The sequence below is a fragment of the Lepisosteus oculatus genome, chromosome 1 (genome assembly GCF_040954835.1).
Source record: "Lepisosteus oculatus isolate fLepOcu1 chromosome 1, fLepOcu1.hap2, whole genome shotgun sequence".
Classification (NCBI taxonomy): domain Eukaryota; kingdom Metazoa; phylum Chordata; class Actinopteri; order Semionotiformes; family Lepisosteidae; genus Lepisosteus; species Lepisosteus oculatus.
The window spans coordinates 33,168,954-33,192,398 of NC_090696.1; the positions used below are offsets into that span (position 1 = coordinate 33,168,954).

The 23,445-nt window shown below is 39.3% G+C and overlaps 1 protein-coding gene across 6 annotated transcripts in view; it reads right to left on the reverse strand.

Moving 5' to 3' along the window:
• Positions 1 to 23,445, reverse strand: part of LOC102692539 (tudor domain-containing protein 7B) — a 39,632-nt gene that overhangs the window by 11,246 nt on the left and 4,941 nt on the right. For all 6 annotated transcript variants that reach the window (XM_015345124.2, XM_069189370.1, XM_015345130.2 and 3 more), the window contains exons 3-10: positions 17,469 to 17,613; positions 13,604 to 13,799; positions 8,747 to 8,829; positions 7,301 to 7,518; positions 5,938 to 6,473; positions 4,245 to 4,428; positions 1,230 to 1,341; positions 246 to 448 (exon numbers count right to left, since the gene is read on the reverse strand). In XM_015345124.2, the coding sequence (XP_015200610.2) occupies positions 246 to 448; positions 1,230 to 1,341; positions 4,245 to 4,428; positions 5,938 to 6,473; positions 7,301 to 7,518; positions 8,747 to 8,829; positions 13,604 to 13,799; positions 17,469 to 17,613 (1,677 nt within the window). The remainder of the gene's footprint in view (positions 1 to 245; positions 449 to 1,229; positions 1,342 to 4,244; positions 4,429 to 5,937; positions 6,474 to 7,300; positions 7,519 to 8,746; positions 8,830 to 13,603; positions 13,800 to 17,468; positions 17,614 to 23,445) is intronic.

Genomic DNA, 23,445 nt, shown 5'->3' on the forward strand with positions numbered 1-23,445 from the left:
GTAATACTTTCAAACTACATTGAATGTAAAAACAGCTTTCCAACTTGAAACTCTTAAAAGAAACTGGCAAATGTCAAGAGTTAAATCACCTTTGAACAATTCCTACATATATTCATTTAATCTTGACTCCACTGGAGAAAGGCTGCAGGGAATGGAATTTGAGCTACACAGTATATTTCTTTCAACAACAAATACATCACCTAAGTGACATTTCACATTGGGTCATCAGCAGCTGGTAAAAGTACCTTTAGACTGTTCTCCAGAGATTTGTCCTGCAAGGCCTTCAAGCATGATGTATTAATGTTAACATCATCATCCTGGGATGTGTCATAGAGAACAACGAGGGGCACCTCCTCTCTCTCTAAGATTTCAGCCAAAAGGATCTTGCCACAGGCTATGGACTCCAAGCACTTTAAGATCGCAGCTTCCTGAGAGAATGGCTCAAGTCCTAGAAATATTGGTTGAGATTTAAGTACCAAGATGAGAAAAGTTTAAAGAATGGATACATGGTCAGAAATACAAAACCTGAAAAACTTTTTTTATATGTAATTTTATATCATGTCACAAGTGCATGTTTCTGATCAGTTTTGGCAAGCTGATCTATACAAGATTCATGAAATGGTGTAAATACCCTATTTTTTTCTGCTGTGGATTCCTGGAACTCAAACCCCAAAGCAACACAGGCAGTGCTGAGTGTATCTGGAAGCGTTCATCAGGATTGACAGGTATGAGGATTTTTTTAACGTTAGAAAATTGACTCATTTAACTCGTCCCTTGATAACTGAGTTTTCCCATATTTGTTATTGATTGTGTGCTGGTCTGTATTTAGAGACGAGACTCTTTGGTTTCCAGATTTTGGGTAGTTTCTTGTAACCAGTCTTATGGAAGTAGAAAAATAAATGACTAATGTCACGTCAAACTGAAATTGAACTTCCTGTTAAGTTACAAACTCGTAAATTTCATTAACTTAATTTATCCAATGAATACATTAAATTTAACCAATTTATTCATTATTCATATGCATCAAGAATTAAACTTGGAAGTTCCAAGAATGCTCTAATTAAACAGGATCAAAATAGCACAAAATTCAGCTGATCTGTCTTAAGTTACGAAGATTTTGGAAAATGTAGTTTTTAAAATCTCATGTAAAAAATAAAGCAGGGCTTGTGCTTAGGTCACCATAATGACTTATCACCTAAAACAGGAATCTTAGGACAAATGGAACTTACCTGCTAGTTTACATTTTGTAGCTTGAAAAGGTAAGGTATAAAACCTTTCATCTAGTTCCAGCAGTTTGCTTTTGTTGATTATTTCAAAAAATCCATGGTCAACATAATACACCTTCAGTATCACAAGAAAAAAAAAATCAGTTGAGTACAGTGATTAAGGGGGTGTAGGGTGACAAGACTGGTAAACTGTGGATTTGACAGAAGAAAATTTATCCAAAAAGCCCATCTTGTTTGTCCAGCTGCCTATAGCTATTGTATTAATCTCAAGTCAACCTGTAGAACCTAAGGAGATAGAGCATCAAAAGAAAGTAAAAAGTACTAAATCAGGAAAACCGTCCTGTCGCAGGAAGAATAACACTTTATATTCTATAAATTAATATAATTAATAACACTTCATTCTATAACACTTTATAGAATGAGCATGATGTGGGTTAATTCACAAAACCGATTCACATTTGTCAACAGGATTGATGAACAGGGGTCTACTGTGAAAACCACAGTCTAGTAAAATTTATGTACAGCTTGTAGTGCTTCCAATGGTGTCCATCTAGAACATGCTTTGTGCCAGGTTGTAGATACCATTCTCTTCTGTACCATTTGTCTTGCAGGACCTCCATGATCTGAACACTGGGATGACAACTAGGACTCAATGCCAAGGACTCAATACCTGCCAAGAGGGGCATCCAGGACAATTGTAACAAACTGAGATAAGACTGTTCTATAAACGGTACCAATACCTCCACTGTCTTGCTTGAATGTTATATTGGGAATAGCCCTGTGGAAGGGTATTAAATTAGATTCCAGAATTTGATCAATGCATCACTACCTATTGAATGCTTTAACTAAACAAATCATGCCGGACCTCACTGTTCGTCTGTTCCACATGGTTACTGTATTGCGGACGAGCACAATGGAAATCAGTCAGTGAGGTCTACGCAAAACATTGCTTCATCACTAACAAACTGGCTCCACTACTGGCAAGTCCACCTCCTGACAGTGTATGGACAGCAAGTGTTAAGTGTGGCATACTGCCTTCCTTTCAAATTTTGATTTTTGCATTTGCTCCCGACTGGATATTCAATGTATTAAATCACCTCATGAACTGTCCAAACCAATTCACTAATGAATTATGCAGTCATCAATACTTTTCTAACAAGACATATTTCTTTTGATGCTCAGTATTCTATTCAGTACTCTGTCACTACCAAAAAGCTTTTACCATAAACACACTATACCAGAAAGTTGTGAAAATAAAGTAGCATACACAAGTATGTTTACCTGTCAAATAATGAAACTTAGTCATCCAGAGAAAGAACAGTAATTTTGCATAATGTTTGTGTTCCCCCATTTAAAATAAAGCCTCATGTTGGTCATTACAGGGAAAAGGCAAGCAAAGCAACCAGATACACTGATGGATAAGGATATGTATAATACACAAAGAGCTAAATCAAATGGACACCAAAAAAGCAGAACAGAAACTATTACTGCCAAATATTAATTCCTTGCGTATAGTGCTTTTCTGGACGCTCCACTCAAAGCGCTTTGCAGGTAATCGGGACTCCCCTTCAACACCAATCTGCAGCACCTACCTGGATGGATATTAGAGCTTCTAGTCTATTTCACTAAAACGCTTTGCTATGTATCCAGACTACTGTCCCAACCTCCAAGGCAGGGAGGTCTCCCAGGTGGAGTTAAGTTGCTTGCCCAAGCACAGGGTGAGCTCCATTATGAAGGGTCCAAGCCCAGGTTGTATACCAAGGGCGGTATGAAGTTACTCGGTTGAGGGACTCTTGGCAATAACAGTCCAGCAGCCTTTTGGTGGAATTAGTGAGGGACATGCATTTCCTTCGGTTAGCGCTGAACCTCTGGCATAGGCAGAATACCATGTGAGGTGTTGGAAGACAAGATGCTTGGAGGTGGGCTGGTCAGAGGCTGCTGCCGCCAACACTCCCCCCCATGTTTGATTGCAGGATTTGCAGTTATGAGCAAAGATGGAAGAGACACCTGCCGTTCCATTTTAAATTCATCATGTCATCAGAAAACGTCTTTCACCACGTAATTAATTTTACTTATTCCACTGAAGCTCAGTCCAGTACACCTTCGCCACTGGATGATCTTCCTATTACCAAGGCTGCTGTATAAAATTTCAATAATGGAAGGTCAATCTCTCAGCAGCTTGTGTGCAAAGGTGACAATGCCAGGATTTTTTCCCAGACTGTCCTATTTTACACGCAAGGATCAAAATCTGATACTGCGTAAACACCAAGATAAGCCTGTACACTGAAGAGGCAACCACTAAAATGTTTATGGCTGCTTTACAGGATGTACTGTATGGTCCTAGAAGATTTGTACATGCTCCAGGGATGAGGCGATTGATAAAGGCTTACTGACCATCATGACAACAGAAACCACTTCCCACATTGCAGAGCAAAATTTAAAGTTACTAGGGTGCTGAAATGCTCTCCGAGTACAGAGAGTTCAGTTTATGAGAGGGTTGCGTTCCGGAAAGCCACATGCATTTTAAATGTCACATAAATGTAAACAATTTTTCCTATTTAAATGCTATAGTTGTGTTCCTCATGGGCAAGTTTGACCCTACCAATGCAATTGAGGGGACGTGCTTACATCAACTTGTAATGTATAAATAGTTTACACAGACACATATACATTAAATATTAATAAGCATCAGTTATTTTTAGTGTAAAGGGAACTTCTCAACAGCAATCACTGTGTACCAGTATTCCCAATGTGTCAACGCAACACTCACACCATGAGCAGCCAATGGCATAACTATGCGGCGTGTTTTGTTTAAATTACACTTAAGGTATATGCTGTTATTTTAAAGTCATGTACAACACGAACCCACTGTACTAGAAAATAAATGGTCTATGAGTCTGCAATTCAAATGGACTTTCTTACCCTTGTGAAAAATCCACTACCTTCAATGGAATTTTAACCTGGTGCAAAGTTTCTCTTGTACCTAATTATAGTTTGATTCCAAAACCGTTTCCTTACCTTCACCCCATCAGCCATCACCTCACACACTTTAACTCTTAAAATCTCATCCTCTTCCTCAGCTCTAACAGCTGCAAGATTCCCAGGAGCCGGGGACTGCAAAAACTTCTTTTCCTCACTGTAAAATTCCCTCATTTTGTCTTCAAGTGCCTCCAAGGACTGTGAGTATCCTTCGCCAATGTATCTACAAGAATTACAGAACAAAACATGGGTTTATAGCAAACCACTTTCATCTATAGTAATCAAAGCCTACCACAAACTAGAAAGCAGGTCATTTAAAAATCAATACCATATGCAAGTTTACTTAAAGGATCCTTACAATATATAAAAGATGCTCTATGCTATACACCAGAATTCACCAAGGAACTTTCCACACATAGCTCAGTTTAAGCATTCAAAATATTCTATTTGTATTTCAAGAAAATTAAATCATTGGAAGTGGGGAATACTTCTATAAAGCACTTATGTAGATTCTTAAAAAAAATTGTACAAGGCTGTATTTGGGATACAGTTAACTATGATGAGTAATAAAGACTAATCAAGGCTTCAAATGCAGTTTTATTTAAAAAAATAAAAACATTTAATCAAGTCCAAAAGTGATTCTTATAGCAAGAATTTTTAAAACACTTGTTCATAGGTCTCACTCTGAATGCAGCTAGTAAGTTCAATGCATGATTGCATGTTGCTTAACTGATGACTGTTTCCCACTTGGGAATGGAGATCATATATACAAAGCATATACAATGAACACACGGTATGAAGCAGTTACATCACATGGAAGCAAATTAAAATCCTTAATGCACACAATAAAATTCAACTTTTTGTGATGCCACTAGGGGTGTGATAGAAGGGCATTACTTAAATGGGTCATGGGATTTTTCAGATGTTTTTGACGTCAGTAAAATGAATGCAGACAGAAAGAGAGATTCAGATGGCAGTTCCATGTCTGGAACTGGGTATGGGTGCAGACAGTATAAATCAGCAGTAAGGCAGGGGCGCACATGAATATGCTATACACTGCAAAAGATGTTTGAACCAACTCTATGCCAGTGACCGAGTAGAAAAATCCAACATCTGTTAAAAAATGGACTTGATATACTGAAATAATTAACTGTAATCATATAAGGATACGTCAATTGCTTACCTTTTGTCTGGAGTCTATGTTGCTATATGAACAAAAGAACTGAGAAAAACTAAGCACTATACTTAAGAGATGGAGATGGAAAAGAGCGTGGGAAAAATGAGTGGAAAACCCAGATGAAGAGGAGGAAGAGACGTTTAAGAAAAGGAAAACGAAACAGAAACCAAGATTCAGACTATGAAGACTTATGTTTTTAGAAAAACAGCAAGAGGTTTACTTTTTGCACATTAGGGGCAAAATAACAACCTTGATATTTAGTTATAGGGAAAGTGGGGTAGAAGCTCCACCCATGAGCTAGGCTTTTATACTTTTGTTGCTCTTTTGACATTCGTATACTTGAAAGCGCCATTAAATCATATCATTGCTTTGGAGAGTTTGTCTCAAGACCCACCTACTAAAGGTTGCATAAAATGACTGCACTCCAGTGGCATCACATTCTATAATGAAGGGATCAAAGGGGGAGCAGGATTCAACTAAGGAAAGCAATGCAATATAGAGTAGGCAAACCTAGGTCCAAGCAATCATACATGGTTGACATTTAATACTGCTTGCCTTAAAACAATTTCATTTGTGTTGCTAGCCTCCACCAACAGGACTGAAGGGTATTCCTCCTTCGGGATAACCAGCAGGGGCACAGTCACTGTGCTGAATTGTGGTTTGGATGCTTCAGATGCCTGGGGCAATTTGAAATCAAGCCTGTTCTGGTTCTCATCCTCGGTGTTTCGTGCATACAAGATGGCTTTTTGTGTATTGTCAGGCATGGGATAGTCAATAGTACACACATCACTAAGCAACGAGAGATCATTGAGAATATATTCTGGAAATTTCATTTTGTAAGTGTCTTGAAATAGCTTGGGGAGGGCATGGGCCCAGAGTCCATTGCTGTACTTTGCCAACAGGTCTGTCAGTTTCAGTCTGATCTCTGGGGCCACTGCTGCAGACTGAGGGGAGACAGGAGGGTCAGGCTTTGCCGGAGATGCCCGCTTCTCCAGGGCAGGGGACTTCCCAGCTGTGACTGAGCCTGCTTTTGTGTCCTTGGCAGGGTACAGAAGCAATTCTGATGAATTGGTGCTACCAGGCTTCTCCACCTAGATGACAAGCCAGAAAGGCATTTTCAATAGGGTTGGCTTCAGAAATACTTCCATTTCTGTGCTGAGAAAAAGTTTTAGATTTTCCATATTTGAAATCTTACATCTAAGTCCCAATAAATTAAATATCCTCTTGACAAATTAGGTGAACCTTTAGGTCCAGTTACTAGTGGCACCCTCTTGAGGAGCCAATGTCACTTTCAACATTTGACCAGGCTCAATGATTTTGAGGAATTTTTGCCCATTCCAGCGTATACACCTCCTTCAACATTGACATGTGACATTTGAAGGCTGCCATGCACAGATAGCTCACTTTATGTCCGGCCATATTTTTATGTTTATGTCCAGACTGACAAAGGCACTGTAAAACACTGATTTTTTCTAAATTAAATTTGTAGATCTACTCAGAGCTCTAGGATCATTGTCTTAATGGAAAAGACTTTTGATCAGCTTCAAGTCTAGGATACCCTGACATTCGCCAGAATCTAACCATTACACTCCCACCACCATGCAATACCAAAATAACTAGCAAAGGTTTTACCAATTTAATAAAAATCCCACAGACAAAATGCAGATCATCACTCTTAGTGGACAGCAATGGAAGAGTGAGAAACACCTGTCTAAAAGCTCACTTCTCTTCACATGTATAGAAGTTTGTGTGAAGTGGCAATCCATTGAACGTTTATTGCTTATTCATGTGTAGTTCTCATTTCATTCCAAAACTAAGAACTATAAAACAGTTTTCAAGACCCCAAAAAATTACCTCGGACTACTACTTGCTTGTAAATGTTTTGCCCCCCTAAGGAAAGCTGATAAATGACACTTACTATGCAAACATGGGTCCAGAATTCTAGTTCCTTGAGGGCATCATTTGGTAGCTCTTGGTGGTACAGCTCCCGGTATAGCTGAGGCAGCTTGGAGACCCAGAATCCATTGCTATATTTGCTCAATATCTCTTTAAGATGGGCCTGGACTACCTGTTCATTATAGGTGCTGGACTGAGGCATTTTTGACTTTCCCGTCCCAATGTTTTCCTGTAGGTTAGCTGGAGAGCCCAAAAATAAAGCAAGTCAGTAGACTCCAAGACACCGGAATAAGAGTCACGTGAGACAGGATTAAGAAAAGATACCCTTCAAAACATGTTTGCTAAAGAAAAACCCCTTGAATTAAGCATTTCTTGTTCATATGAGGCATCAGTACATTTGCTCAAATAAACAATGCAATGGTTCTCCTGAGAGGAGAACAAGTTAACAAAACAGCAGGTCACCACCTTCATACATACTGGTGCAAGACACTTGTCAAAACATAAGCTTTCTGAATTGGGTCAAGTGCAGCGAAAAACTGTCAGAACAAACATGATTTAATGTATTTTTAAACCGTTATGCTCGTGTCAACTGGGAAAGAGAAAATGAAAAAAAAAGTTACAAGATCACTTAAAACCCGACTTCATGGTGGAAGCCACAAGTCTCATTTCACAGAATGAATCGCAACCTGCGAGGAAATGGGTAATATACAGAGGGCCGCCACCCAGCTCGGCTTTTCTTTTGACCCCTTGCCAAGTCAATTTAATTTGCCACTTAACAAGAAGCAAGGTATGGTATTATGCAGGAACAGTATATACTACGTTTTATGTTATAGAAACAGGTCATAATAAAAGTGCAGTACTGGCATGCATTTTAATTAAACGTGCAGCAAAACCGGAAAAAGCCAACAGGAAAGCCACCTGTAACATGGGGAGGTTACCCCCATCCCATTTCCCCTTTTTTCTTTAGCATCAATTAGGGTAAACATGGGTATGTCCATATAGCTTATTAAGGTTATAACCTACTCCAGATTACTTCAAGTACAAAAAAAGCTACTTTTGCCTTTTATACTAAGTGGCAATAAAAATAAGTAGTAATGTTTCAACTCTTTTTGTATTTTTAAAACTGCTTGATATACGAGAATAATAGTCATGAAATGATTTTATAATATATACAAATGAGGGTACAAGTTTCATTGTGAAGCAAATTATAACATAACTTTAAATTACTTTACATTCAGCACTGTAGTTTCACCTTCCTGAATATCACTTACTGAGGAATGCCATTATTTCTTTTTAATATGTCAAGGGATGCGTTTCAAGCAGTACAGACAGGAAGCAAACTTTACAGATGACGCAAACAATTAGTTCAAAAGAAACAAGATCAAGGGAAAGGCTTTATGGGCTCTTCCAAAACCCACATGCCTGCCTCCTACAGCTCTCAAATTCCTCCAAAACAAGAGACACTTACTGTTGATCTGCTGGGTATTCCTAGAAAGGTGAGCGTGCAATTCTTTTTGAAACCGTGTAGGCAAATTCATTCTCTTCTCAGACCTGAAAAATACATTACAAGTACATTTTGACATTTGTTCAGGACAAGCTTATGTCCCTTTCGCTTTCGGTGAAAGGACATTTACCTGCATTTCCCTCCTTAAAAAGGCAAGCAGGATTAAATAACACATCCAGCTAAAAGGAAGGGTCCCAGTTCAGTTAAAGCATTTGTAAATTTGGGCAAAAAGAACAAGAGCACTGTGTTGCTCCGGAGAGGAAAGCAAGTTAAGAACACAAAACAGAAGGTTAACAGTTTGAAGCATACCAAGTCACAGGACTGGAGTAATAACCAAGTTTCACAATAAGGGATTCCCCAAATGGATGTCCACCTTGTTTGCATATCTTGCCAAAATTCCAAATGGATAACTTCCATATTGCATTTAATAGGCCCACTGTATCATCATTATTGGAATTTAAGATGTTTTTTTTTCCCTTTTCTTGAAAGGATTCCAGCTACCAAGTTGGACTAGAACAAGTAAAATACACAGCTTGCGTTTGGTATGCACAGTCTAAAAAACAAATGCAGGTTAAAAGAGGCACAAGAATAAGTCACAAATATTCTAGATTATAAAGTCTCAGACCAGTCTGTGACAATTCAACAAAGAACCATTTAACAGTGCTGAGAAAATTCAACAAATTTACAGAACACAAAATAGCTGGGAGTCGGGATATAAACTTGAGTGTTTCGGGGGAAGAACAATCCATGAGTTCTTTATATTTTCTGGCACAGTTCTAAGGACAGACTAATAAATCTGAGCCAAACAGTAAATTAACAAAACCGCACAACATTCTACAATAGATAAATGTGTGCCACCGATTTGTGTCATACAGGCTTAGAAAACACTATGCAAGGCCTAAACAGGCAAAAAAAAAAAGATACTACACCCACTCTCCGGGTTACACAAGACAACCAACATGTCAGGTAAAAACCTGCCATGGGTCCTATAAAATGATCCCCCTATCCACCAGAAATCCCCTTTGAGCTCGGTTTACCTGCCTCTTTGTCCACCTACTATTAGGTGAACACCTCAATACTGAGTAAGGCTTGGAGCGGTGCAGTCAAGTAGTGAACCGCACATGACACCCCCCCCAGATCATAACGCATCTAAAGCAGCATTTGTTAGATGCTTTCAGGTGCTGGTGCCACATTAACCAGAACACCCAAGGATAGTGGACACTAATACCAAGTAGAAACCTGCTGTAGATTATACAACAGTATACCGTTATTGCCAAATCATGGAGCTGCAGCTGGGGCTCTGAACTCCTGACAGCAAGTACTGTTCCGTAAACTACCTCCAGCATAAATTGAAAAAGGCTTACAGTATTTATATAGAACAAATGTCAATTAGGAAAAAAATTAAACGCTAAAGTAGTATTGCCAATCACAAACAGCATCAGCTTTAATGCAGTGTGAAAAAAGAGGGAAGTGGAAAAACATGAACAGTAAATTTGCACCAACTACACCGACTAATATTGTTCAATAAAAATTAGCAGTAATTTAATATTGGTCAACAACCTACAAAACAATTAGAAATTAAATGAGATGCACATGAATAAAGCAATTCAAGTTAAGGAATAAACAGTTCATGACACTACCGTATCAAATTGTTCATCTGTAACTTCTGAATTACAGAAGTGGTATATTAATTTTATTAAAAATATAAAACCCAGGGAAAAGTATACTATTTTTAGGGTGTTTTTTGCTCATCAGCACACAGGTTTATCCACAGTACATTTGAGCTCTGGTCTTCGCAAAAAAAACTACCACGTGGTTTAGTTGTGTTTCATTTGACCATTTCAGTAAATCACTAGTAAACTTCTGTACAAAGCCTGTTTCTCAGGCATATTAGTCACTGCAGTTCTGGTATTGCACAGAGTAATATCAGCTATGTAATATTTTGTGTGGCAAGCACAAGAACCCTATGCCAATACTAACTCCACCACTGACCTTGAAGCCAGTATCCTAATAAAGGAGATACTTATGTTGTAATTTAGATGCATTTAACAAGTGCATAGTTCACATTCTAATACGGATATGCTGAATCATTCTAAAACTCCCAAACAATAGATAATCCCTGCTGTATAGATGGAGGATTAAAGGACTATTCTCACGCTTTCAGCCAGTCACTCATTCAGCTCTAAAAGCAATTTTCTATTGTCCCTCTACACCCCTTTTTGGTATCCAAATAATACACAAAACAGCGGGATGATGTAAGTTGTTTTTCCGGCCAAGCCAGATTGTGCTTGCAAAGACGGCGACCCAAAAAAGCCTCTGCAGCCCAGTGCTTGCACAGCACTGCTGAATGAGACAGTGCGCACCCCTGCCATGGGATTCTAGCCCCAAACTGGGATTTCCACCACTGCAGACTGAGGTGTGGCTCTTCAACAAACTTGACCTTCATTTTGACTTGGAACAATTCTTGTGGGGGGAAAAAGAGAAATGCCCAAGCTTGAGATTTATCGATTTGCTCCCAATTTAAAATTTGGCAAATCATCCTAGCACAGATTGTCCTTCCTAAAATTTAACAACGTTCTTCACCTTTAGATTAACACCAAATTGTTCGTTATGCCTTCAGAAACAGCCTGGGTTTATTATCAAAAAGGACAAAACTACTTTTCACAAATTCAGCCCATAGGGTACACTGAATTTTGCTACTGGAATCTACATAAAATATCAATTAATCGTGATTCTCCAATCATACAGCAAGACGTGATCTTAAAGCTACAAGAACCTGGATTCAGACGGGTCCAGGGCAGCTAAATGTGATGCAGTCCAACACCAACTTTAAAAGCTCGAGTCCAAATATCTGTCTGTACTCATTCTCTGTTTATGCAGTCTCGTGCCTCAGACTTGGGGGAAAAAGCCAAAAGAAGAAAGTTCCCGCATTTTAGGACACAGTCCATGCTTATTATCTTTGTAGTAACAAACAAACCACAGAATTAAGTGTTGCTGTGACTTTTCAGTGACACCCCTCACTGCCTGAGCCTCAGAATAGCCTATTGATCCTTGCATGCTGGAATGGAAGAGAAGATAATGCTGCTCGATAAGGAGCGCCTCTCGCAACAGTGACACAACCCAGCACCATGCTTTTAATGATGGATGCCCTCTTCAGGCACCTGGATGTCTAGTGGAGAGCCTTTAGATACATCTAGACAATGGTGATCTTTTGGGTGATTGGCTAAGACCTGTGACCAAGACCAACCAATCAGGGACCTGTAGGGCAAAGATTCACTGTACCCTGTGACCTTAAAAAGCACTGCATGCCTCTCTTAAAAAAAGAATTTTTCCCACAGAAGGGACCAGGTGACAACACCATGCAACTGCCACTTCTGTTTCCCAAAGCCATAGGACTTAAACTTCAGGCAAACATTTAGGAAAAATCCTTATGTAACAATTCTGCCCAAGGTCTGCCTTCAACAAGACCTTGCCACCAGCTAGCTTATTGACCACCATGTGTCCATTTGATCACTGGACCAATGGCAGTTGGACTTTTGTCAACACCTGAATATTGTCAATATTCAGATTTAGCCATTACATCGGAAGCAAACTGTTTCTCCACCATTAGTAACTCACCCTAACCAACCACTGTTTATATTATTGACTTTATTCTCTTTATTTCTTTACAAGATTCAAATAATGTTTAAGAAAAGAAATTAAGAACATTGGTATAAACCTGGACATAAGTAGGTCTGACTAATTCAACATCAAAGCACATTCAGAAGATAATGGCAACTCCCCTCTGTAGCTTCTATTTTTGTTCTCCACTTTGTTATTTGTCTGAACAATACAGAACGTCAACATAAATACGTAGGTTGGAAAAATTCATTAGGTTGAACAGGCTGGATCAAACATTTAAAGCCTTTCCTCTTGAGCTAAGCTCTGGCCTAAAAGCAAAAGGATGTTTCAAGGTCTAAAAACACTGCATTATGGATGGTCACAGACACTGCAGTTTTGCCAAGAGTTGCTCACTCCTGTACCCGAATGAAATGGAAAAAGTACAGCCACACTGCACAACCCATTTTTATAGTTTTTCCCCAGCTGCACCATGCCAAAATCTCCAAATAATAAACCAACCTAACCAAGTCCCATTTACATGCTGCACTAATGGAAGGGGGATACAATAATAATTGGTTACACTTGTATCACTTTTCTGGACACTCCACTCAAAGCTCTTTACAGGCAATGGGGACTCCCCTCCACCACCACCACCACCACCACCACCACCAATGTGCAGCATCCACCTGAAAACAATGCAATGCTAATCCTCAATATAGGAGAGATCCAATTAGTAAATTGAAGATCCGACAAGCCAGAATTATCCATTGATCTTTACAAGCTGCATTACTAAACAAAATGCACCTCTTTCCAGGATCCTATGGAACACCCAGTAATTCTAATCGATTTAAGCTCTAGTACAAGCAACCCAATAAGCAAATGACTTTCCTTGTCTCTGGAAATCCGATTCTGATTAGTTTCTCAAAAGTGAAATTCACTCCCAAAACAAACATCTATTTAAGTTTTTTGCCACCGGATATGTACAATTTAGAAAAAAAAGCTACAAAAGCAAAATCCTATAGGCTTACAATTCAACTAAGATTCTTCCATTTTATCTGTAAATTTAACTTAAACAATATGAAAAATAACTAAATTCCAAGGTCATGCTTGGCATTTCTTGCTAGGTACTAGATCCTCTTAAAAGTGAATGGGTTAAAACAGTTGGGATTAATCTGGTACAACGGGAACTAAAGTTTGACCTTCGTCAGATGCGTAACTCACCTTTCACTCACTGTCGGGGGTTTCCGCATTTGAACAGTGGGGGTCCGGTTCATCAAAGCGGTTTTTGCATCAGGCTGCAAATCTCTCGTTAAGACTTGCCCATAGACTCCACTCCTGCTTCCCATGGACAGCTGAGTCATGCTCCTATTGGTACGTCCTGTGTGATCTGGCTGCCTCAGGGAAGTCCTGGGTTTTGCTAAAGAACCAATGTGAATAAAGTTAATAAAATGAACAATTGAAGTAATTTTAGGCAAAAGTTTTGAAGAATAGATAGATTATACTTTATTAATCCCGTAGGGAAATTGATCATTTCCTTTCATCAATAGCACTGAACTGTAATATTTTGCAAAGTACTATATACACATTGCTACAAATATTCATTACCCTGAGAATTTTCCATATGATGTGGACTTTCAAAAAGACTTTAGTCTATACAATCTAAATAGATTAAAGTACTGGTAGTTTTCCCCCAAAAAAACTGCTGTGTGTTGACAACCTTTAATAATTCAGCATGCACAGGAAGTTTGAAAAGTCACAATTAACATAATGGCTAACTGTAAATGAAATGCAGTCACTGCAAGTTCCTTCAGTCAATATTAAAATTTCAAAGTCATAAGTGATACAACAAGCCAATCAAGATGGCCAAAGAACGTCCGAACCAAGTGTAAAATGGTACGCGTGCAGAAAAATGTGTATCATATAACCCAGGCCATCTTTCCAAACCGAGCAACCAGGGGAAAACAAATGGTCAGGAACGTCACTATGAAGTCCAAAGCAACTTTAAAAGTTTTATGCAAGGTCTAACCTTAAATCTAGTAAGAGATATATACTGCAAAAGGGTTTATGGTTTGACAAGACAAGCCTTCTGGTCCAAATGCAAAGCACTACTTCTGTGTATTGTATTGAAAGGAGAATGAATGTCCTTGCATGGTCTGGTTAGTACACTGGCACAAAAGCAACAGAATATTTATAACAAGACTTGAACATTACAGGCCATTAGCAATCCCTATTGATCCCCCCCCCCCCAAAGATATGGAGGAATTTTGGAAGAAAAAAAAAATAGAAGTAGCATTATACAGAATTCTGCAAAATGCGTTATAGCTGAATTTTGTCCCTTACCTATTGTGTAGACTGGACAAGTACTTATGTATTTATTACTCTGAAATCAGATGCCACAGTTCAGAACCTCATCTGTATATTTCATTAACCCTACACTGTACTGTTCAGTAATGAAACCCACAATACATAAAATAACTTGGGTGCTTCCCTTATATGATTGCAATAGGGGTTACAAATTTCAGTGAAAGAGCAAGAGAAAATGTTAAAGCAAAGTGACACTAAAGTGTTGAACAGCTCTACTGAAGATCACATTACACTTACTCCTTGCAAATCTGGCCAGGGGTAAAAAAACAAAAAACAAAACTTGTTGTATTACTTGTCTTTATGCATGTAACAAAGTCATGTCTAGAAATGTATGATTTATAGGTTGTGTAAAGTTGAATTTGCACACAAATGTGTTGATAAGGAATTCTGTGGAATTTTCATTTGATGGGCGTATTGGGTTTGTACTTGGAGTGTGAGGGATTATACCATAAAACCCAAATTTCAGGAATTCAGCACATGGGAATAAAATGTGACTGAAATTCATTTCATAAGACATGCCGGTTTCGTGAAGCAACTTTAGCCATGCACCTCAACCCTAATGACTCAAAAAACGTGTCAAGTAAGCTGGGTGTATTTTTTTAAAATCACTTATAATGAACCATTAAAAAAAAAATAGACATTCTTTAAAATGGATATTGCAAATATTTTAACTGTTAATTTATGGAAAACAAATGTATACATTTTATTGATTTATTCCATACAAATATGGTGTGTAAAAAGGCTCACTAATTTGTATTCACAAATTCCTCAAGAAACAAACTAGATGCAATATTAAATTTGATAAGCTGGATGCAAGGACACAGCCATTTGGGAAAACCTCGACACAGCTACTTATGTGATCCATAAAATGCTTGGAGCATCCAAGTCGACAGTGGAGCAGTTCCATTAGTCCATTTGATAGTTTGTACATTTGCCTTTTTACATACAAAATGTGATCCTTGGATCATTGAGCATCTACAAATCAGCCCATCTAACTTGTTGGATTGCCTCTTAACAAGCAAATTCTGCAAATTTCCCTCACGGGATCAATAAAGTATCCATCTACAAGAACATTCAATGGCACTCATGCAGATGAGAATTCAATCTGGCAACGGAGAAAGGTGGCCAACCTTTGGCTGTGCCACTCTTCAAGTGATTCAGAAACCTCGGTAACAATTCACTTATCTTTACATGACATCATTGTAAAGATCTTTGAACATTTTTACAAGACAATGAAGGTTTTAACATATGGAGCCAAGCTCTCATGTTTATAATGAAAATGTGCTTCCTCACTTGAATTGTAATACTATAACAATGGAATACATTCATATTAATTTTGCAGCTATAGAAAATGGAACGTGATCAAATTTGTACACGGTCAATCTGAGAGGGGGGGTTTGTTCATATCCAGGAATTTCTAACCTGGTAATGCATAGCCAAGTCATCTTAAATGTAACCATCTTATTGTTAAAGTTTCTGTCACAAGTGGTTTATTTTCATGTTAAATATGGGACAAATTGAGGGCATGACATTCAAAACAAAGATCATATTTTATTTAACACTGAAGCTGTCACAAAAACATCATCAAATGGGTAACAGAACATTTCTAAAACTACAGAAAATGCCCACTGGATATTTTGCAGGGGGCAGTGGGAGATTATCCATTGATTTTGACAATTTATTCAAGTGATAAACTCAGAAAGAGTCTGTTCTACTGAAATAGCAGAATCAGTGTCTCACACCACTGTAAAAACATTTTATTGCCTTCCTAACGCACATTACCCAGTATAGCCTCACCAATGCAGGTACAAAAAACAAACCTCCTTTTGCTCTTTTCTTTGTTAATGTGACATGACTGCAATCAATGTCCCAGCTAACAAAAACAGCAAAAAAGTAGGATACAGATGTCTGACCTAATCTGCAGCAGCTATTCTTGGAGCTCCTTGTACAGTACCGAGCTCCTCAGAGGAACAATGAAATGGGTCAAGCTTTCATTTTTTTTATATAAAAAAGTACAAAGAACATTTGTAATTCCAGAGAGAGAAGTTGTCCAAAATGCAGCCATTGAAGTTTATGGTTCTGATGGTTGATAATGCTGCATACACTGAACTAACTCCTGCGGCTTGCCACAGATCTGCCAGACCTGTCATACCACCTGTGCTCTCCATGTATTCTTAACTTGGCCTTGGCATTCGTGCACTACACTGGATGCATTCTGCATTTCCAATGTTTATTTTTCCACATAACTCCTTTAAGATGCAAGCACTCACTACATCCCAATTTATCACAACTATTACCTTCCAAGTCCACAATGTTCGTCAGTTATAGTTGGATTTATTATACATTACACCTCTTCATTCAACAACTGGCAGAAATACACCCCCCCCCTCCCCCATGTTCACATTCACCAGTTGGTAAACTGCTGGGACTAAAATGTAGTTCAAATGAAGTTAACTGGACTTTGTGATCAGCATCACCTACCTATAACCAGCGCCTGAGAGACCGATGAAGGAAAACATTCAGTTACCAAAAAGAGATACAGCTTGTCTTGTTTTACAAATAAGTGCTCTAGGGTTAACTGGGGAAAAAAACTCTCCCAATAGCATATGACTAGCAATACTCCAGTACTGGAGAACATCGCCCAGGATAAGTTGTAGAACTGACCAAGTTAATTAGAAAGATGAGGGGGGTAGACCTGTAAGACAGCAGGTCACAAACTTACCATTTGGCATAAATGGAGTAGCAGGTTTCACCCTCATCTGGCAGTTCACCAGCTGCGATTTACCAGTCTTCTTAGAGTTGCGTTGCCGAGCCACGAGCTGGGCAATGTGTGCAGTCTCATTACAGACCGCAGCAAAGCACGTCGCCTGGAAAAAACAGAAGCTTTAGTTGGCGGGCAACAAGACTGCACACATCCAGCTCCTAACTTCTCCCTCATACACACTTCTTACAGAAAAACCCTTAACTAATCTGTGCACTACACTATTGAGAAAGGAGTAGCACAAGGAGGGAACCAGATACTTTCTTGTGCAACAAGCTTAAGGGTTTCAAAGTTCCTAACATTTGCGCAGAGGAGCATTGGTCTATAGCAGCACGAGTCATAAGGCCACACATTGAACTATGACTATACAGCAGATGCCAAAGAAAACCTCAATTTTGCAAATGTTAAGATTTTCAAAATATGTATATAAGCATTATGCTTTAGATATTTCTTAAGGAAGATGGTGTCAGTTTGTCTACTGCAGCTGCTTCAGGGTCACAAGCCGTCTCCCTCTACATAGAGAGGGCAGGCATTCATCTAGACCAACCCTGCCTTCTAAAGATTAGGACCACTTGTAAAGTATTTTTCAGTTAAGCAAGTAATTTGTTCAATTAAGGCATCTGCAATTTTGGGGGCTTTAGTGTCTTATCATTTGCTAAATGAGTCACTTGTGTAAGAGAGCCAAGTTTAAATATCCCACATCTTCAGAAATCATTGCTCTCTAGGACCTCTTGGTTTAGATAGGAACATCTTGTGGAAGTTTTCAACCACCACTTCTACTCAGCTAACTTCCGTCTCACTTTATCCCACCTTCACAGTGCTTTGTAGTGGGGAACCTTCAAGATGCTGCTACCATTATTAACAGAGCTGACCGGTGTTCAACACCAGAATAACAAACACCACTGCACCAATAGGATTGCAAGTATAATCTGAGATTACTCATCTTCTTGGCACCATTTGTAGGGTGTACACATAGTTCATCACTGCATGACAATTTCACTACAATAGTCATCAATAAAAGTAGGCCTTATTTAACCTTCCATTAACTATCTAATAGTGGAGAAATTGGGCATTAGCTTACTATATGAAACCTAAAACAATACAACAGATTTTAAACCCCATTACTTTAAATCCAACGTTCTCATGAGATACACAATGTACTCAGACGTGGAGAGCAAAACAGCCTTAATAAGCTAAGTAACCCACCAAAGGCTGCCTCTTCCAAAAATACAAGAGTGGCAGAATGTCTAGTGGATTTTAAAAGGAAACAGTCACACCAAAACAAAAACACAGATCCATTCCAAAAATTAAGACCCTTCACTTCAAAGACGGGTTACTGATCAGGCAGCAATTAGAGACAAAGGTGGGCTGTAACTTGCTCTCTCCCATATTAACTCCTATTTCTTTCAGGCACATTGCTACTTCATCTCTGTAATATGACCTAGTTATCTGAGAATCTCCAACCTGGTAAAGTAGTCATCTGGCTTCCATTCAGATAAGCTCGCCCAATGAAATGCCAATGTCATATTACCAGAAGCAAAAACAGACCAATATAAATTAGGAAGTTTTGAGCTTACTTGGGTGAGATGCTTAAATATACTTTCATTTGTGCCAATGTTGCAAAAGGCATTTGCTGTTTGTTATTTGTTTCATACAAAGTATAACACTATACTGTAAACAGGCGCCGTCCTTCAGATGAGATGTAAAACCAAGGTCCCGACTCTCTGTGGTCATTAAAAATCCCAGGGCGTTTCTCGAAAAGACTAGGGGTGTGACCCCGGCGTCCTGGCCAAATTTCCCATTGGCCCTTGCCAATCATGGTCTCCTAATAATCCCCATCTATTAATTGGCTTCATTACTCTGCTCTCCTCCCCACTGATAGCTGATGTGTGGTGAGCGTTCTGGCGCACTATGGCTGCCGTCGCATCATCCAGGTGGAGCTGCACATTGGTGGTGGTGGAGGGGAGTCCCCATTACCTGTAAAGTACTAACCAAGCCCACCCCTGCTGAGCTTCAGTGGGTTGCCAGTTGTGAGTTGCGGAGTGATATGGCTGCTGGGGGTTTTTATGTAAAAAAAAACAAACCATCTTATTAATCAATCTTTGCTTAGAATGACTTTAGACAGAACTAATCAAAACACACTTCATTATGTACACAGATGCATTATTGCATAAGAAATAACACTTGAGTTCAACAGACCCACTTGTGTAGAATGTCTCAATATGACTAAGAGGTATTTAGATTCTGTAATGAGTCTAGTTACACCTCAAAATCAAGTGTTCTGGAGTTCTACGCTGGTCATCCACCCACACCACTGACTTCTTACACCCCAACAGATGAAAGCATCAAAGTTCAGGGGAAGTTTGCCCTAACTGAACCTTAATTGGTCTTGAAACAGGGTAAATAAGCTGTACCAATAAATATGATCAGACTTATACCTAGAGTAGCTGAGCTGCTAATAATGTAGCATTCCTAAACATTTACACAAGTTTGTAGTACTAGAATGAGAAAACACCCAACAGACATGCTTGGGTCTTGCATCCGCTGATTTCCCTAAAATCATAGCTCAGTTCTCTTATAAAAGAAGACCAGCGTCACCTTGTTGCTATGCACATCGACATTTATAAAATTTACAGACGAACAACATACCAGAAAAGTAAACTTCCACTGTCCAAAAAGTTAACTGAGCTATGACTGTCACACCCTAAATGCTAACATGAAAACCACAACAAGAAAGGGCGGAGCGCTTTAAAGGAGATTTCCAGTGCTATTAACTGGAGCTGTAATGTAAACCGGAGGCTTGAGGATGTTAGCAGACACCGCAGTTTCTAATGAGGACAAAAGGTTCTGACTGGCCAAGTGTACCCTAAATGTATACATTGGTTCAACTTAAAAAATTGAAAAAAATGGTCTCTTTATAGTGATATTAGCTTTAATTTTACACAAAAGGCACCAACAGTGGCTGCAAACAAGCATTTCACTAGAAGTAGGCCAACAGATCCCAATCCCAGTTCTGGAGAAACAATCTTCTGGTTTTGCTCAACCCAAGTTCTTCATTGCAGGCTAATGGATATGGTTTTGGAAAGGGCTAATGGAAAGTCTGCTTTCAGCCGTTATAAGGTGGAAGTGTTTATAATGGGTATTAAACCCAGTACCAATTTCAGACTTTAAGAACAGCCCTCATTCAGGTGTGCAACCAACTGGTCCTCTGCGGAAGGACGACGCGTACATTGTGGAGCGGTCCACCAGCACTCCTCCAGATATTAGTTGCTATGCTGCAAACATTTGGAAAATTCACATGAGAAACAAGAAATGCAGTTTATTAGTTTGTATGAAGAAACCAAAGCATTCTGTTGCACGTCTGACGTGCAAGAGTGTGGCCTGTTGCACAGCTATGAGGGTTCACAGTCATTAAAACTAGAAATTGTGCGAGAGGAACTGAACGAGCATCAGCTCTTTGTCATCAAATCCTGCCAGGAAAAGGCACCTGCGCTATGCACTTTGAGCAAAGCCAAGATTAAAACACCCAAATAAGTTTTGTTTATAACAAATTATAGTGATTTGATAACCCAAGCATTACATACAATGTGAGGCATGCAAGTTCATTCTATAGGTACAGCTCTTGTGATGGATTAATAAATCAGGCTTAAACTTGACAAGACATTCCACAAACATGTACAAATCAATGCTTACCAAAGGTCTACATCCTACAGCCATAGAAATCCTAGAATTCTAACCTTGTAATTCAAATACCAACCAGGCAGGCCAAGAAACACTCTCCTCCTTCAACATGGATATCAAAACAGAATGGGAACCTGACCTGAGGACTCTACATCAGGCAGCATGGGGTCACAGTGGTTGGCATTGCTGCCCCACAGTGCTAGGGCCCTGGGTCTGATTTCTTGGGTGCTATTTGCATGATCATGTGGGATTCTGCCAGGTGCTCCCAGATTAATTGGTCTTTCTGCCCAATGCTTCCCTAGACAGGCTCAGGTCACCATGACGCTGAATTGGATAAGCAATTATTGAAAGTGAAGAAGATTCTACAATAAAGCAATTTCACAAGCTTTATTTACCCCTCACGATTACACATTAAAACATTAATACCAGAACCCATTCTCCTAGAATGAACACAACAAGGTACTCACTCAGTAGTGGTAAGGAAAAAAAGGAAAAGGGGGTTTATGGTAATGTTCTTTCTTCCACGTCTCTCCCTTGTCTTTAGATCTATGGTGTGTTCCGTTTGTTGAATGCTTCTTTTATTACTCCTGGCACTGATGGACTCCCAAAAGAATTTTCATAGCACCTGTTGTTATCCAAGGACCTAGTACTGTAAGAGCATTATTGTAGAACAAAAGCTTCAAAGTTGGACTCGACGCTTAAAGGGAGCACCATCTCTCATTTAAGAGATGACAAAATGACATCAATAACTGGAGGCCCCTCAGACTGCTAGGTGTAGACAGTATGACCCTGTCCAAAGCCCCTTTCTAATCACTAGGGGAAAAACAGGCATGTGGGCTTGCAGGGCATCTAATGAGCAACAACCCGGCCTTATTGACATATTACTGTCTATACCTGGAGGACCTCTCTCTTCCCTCGTCTTATTTCAGGTCTCCTCTTAAAATATACACAGTTTGCTCTGCCAAAACTAACAGTACCTCAGATCCCTTTTAGAACAAAGGGACTTTGGCCCAATTTAAATCACTGATTATCTATATATGTAGCAATGGAAGAATTGTAGTGATCTACTATACATCTCAGTCTTTTAAAGTCTTTTCTGGTTTGAGGCAGGGCTGCTCAGTATCTCAGTTTGCTGTTTGCATTAGCTATGGAGCCTTTAGCCTGCACTTCACATCAAGATAGAGCACTTCAAGGCATATCAGTGCGGGGAGTGGAGGATAGAGAGCTCAAGACATGTTTGTGTATGGAAGATGGCACACTACATTAGGGGCTTTACACTATTACTAGGGACGGTGCAGTTGCTCTGTGGCTGGAAGGTTGCAGGTTCATATCCCCCGGCTGGCGAAGGTATCCTACTCCGTTGGGCCCCTGAGCAAGGCCCTTAACCCCAACTACTCCAGGGGCACCGTATAAATGACTGACCCTGCGCTCTGACCCCAAGCTTCTCTCTCTGTGTGTATCTCAGAGCAAGTTGGGGTATGTGAAAAATAAATTCCTAATAAAAGAAATTGTATATGGCCAATAAAGTGATCTTATCTTCTCTCTACTCTTGACTATTTCAGTCAGCAGGTATTTGCAGTGATCAATTTGTTTTCAGCTTTTATCTTACCAGAATTCAAAGGAGTCTAAATTAGAACATGGTCTCAAACCACGCAGAACAGAATAAGATCCTAGGAGAGCATTTTGCAGAAAGGATGGAAGTGGAGTCGGCAGAACAGATGACCAATTCTATCTGGGAATCCTTCGCACTGGGCAGGGACCTCATGCTGAAGGAAAAGTTGCTAGTCATTAAAGTCAAAAATCTACATACTGAATTTTCTGGGTAACACCTTCCCAGTCCCACTGGTCTAGAAGAATATTGCTTTGCATCTTCCATACCTTTGAAGATTTTTTGCAACAGTTTTTATTCTAGCTGGAGCAATTTTATATTTTATACACTGAGTAGCAGAGTAACACAGGGGTGATCAGAGCCACTGAAGTTCTAGTCAAGAGTAGGGGGAGTCTGTCTCTATCCATTATTAAAGAAAACTACTTTAGAGATGCATAGAAATGTAGAAGATCTCTGGGAAACCAAGACAGAATATATGGAGGAAAAAAAAAAGATTCTTGTTCAAAACCTACCAGAAATTTAAAATACTTAATGATTTTATTGACCACAAGTAACATTTCAGTATTCTTTGATTCCGTTGCTAGTGTTCTGCAGGCTTTGTGCATTACCAATATTTTAGAATTCATGAACTTTCAGTGAGACGTATTC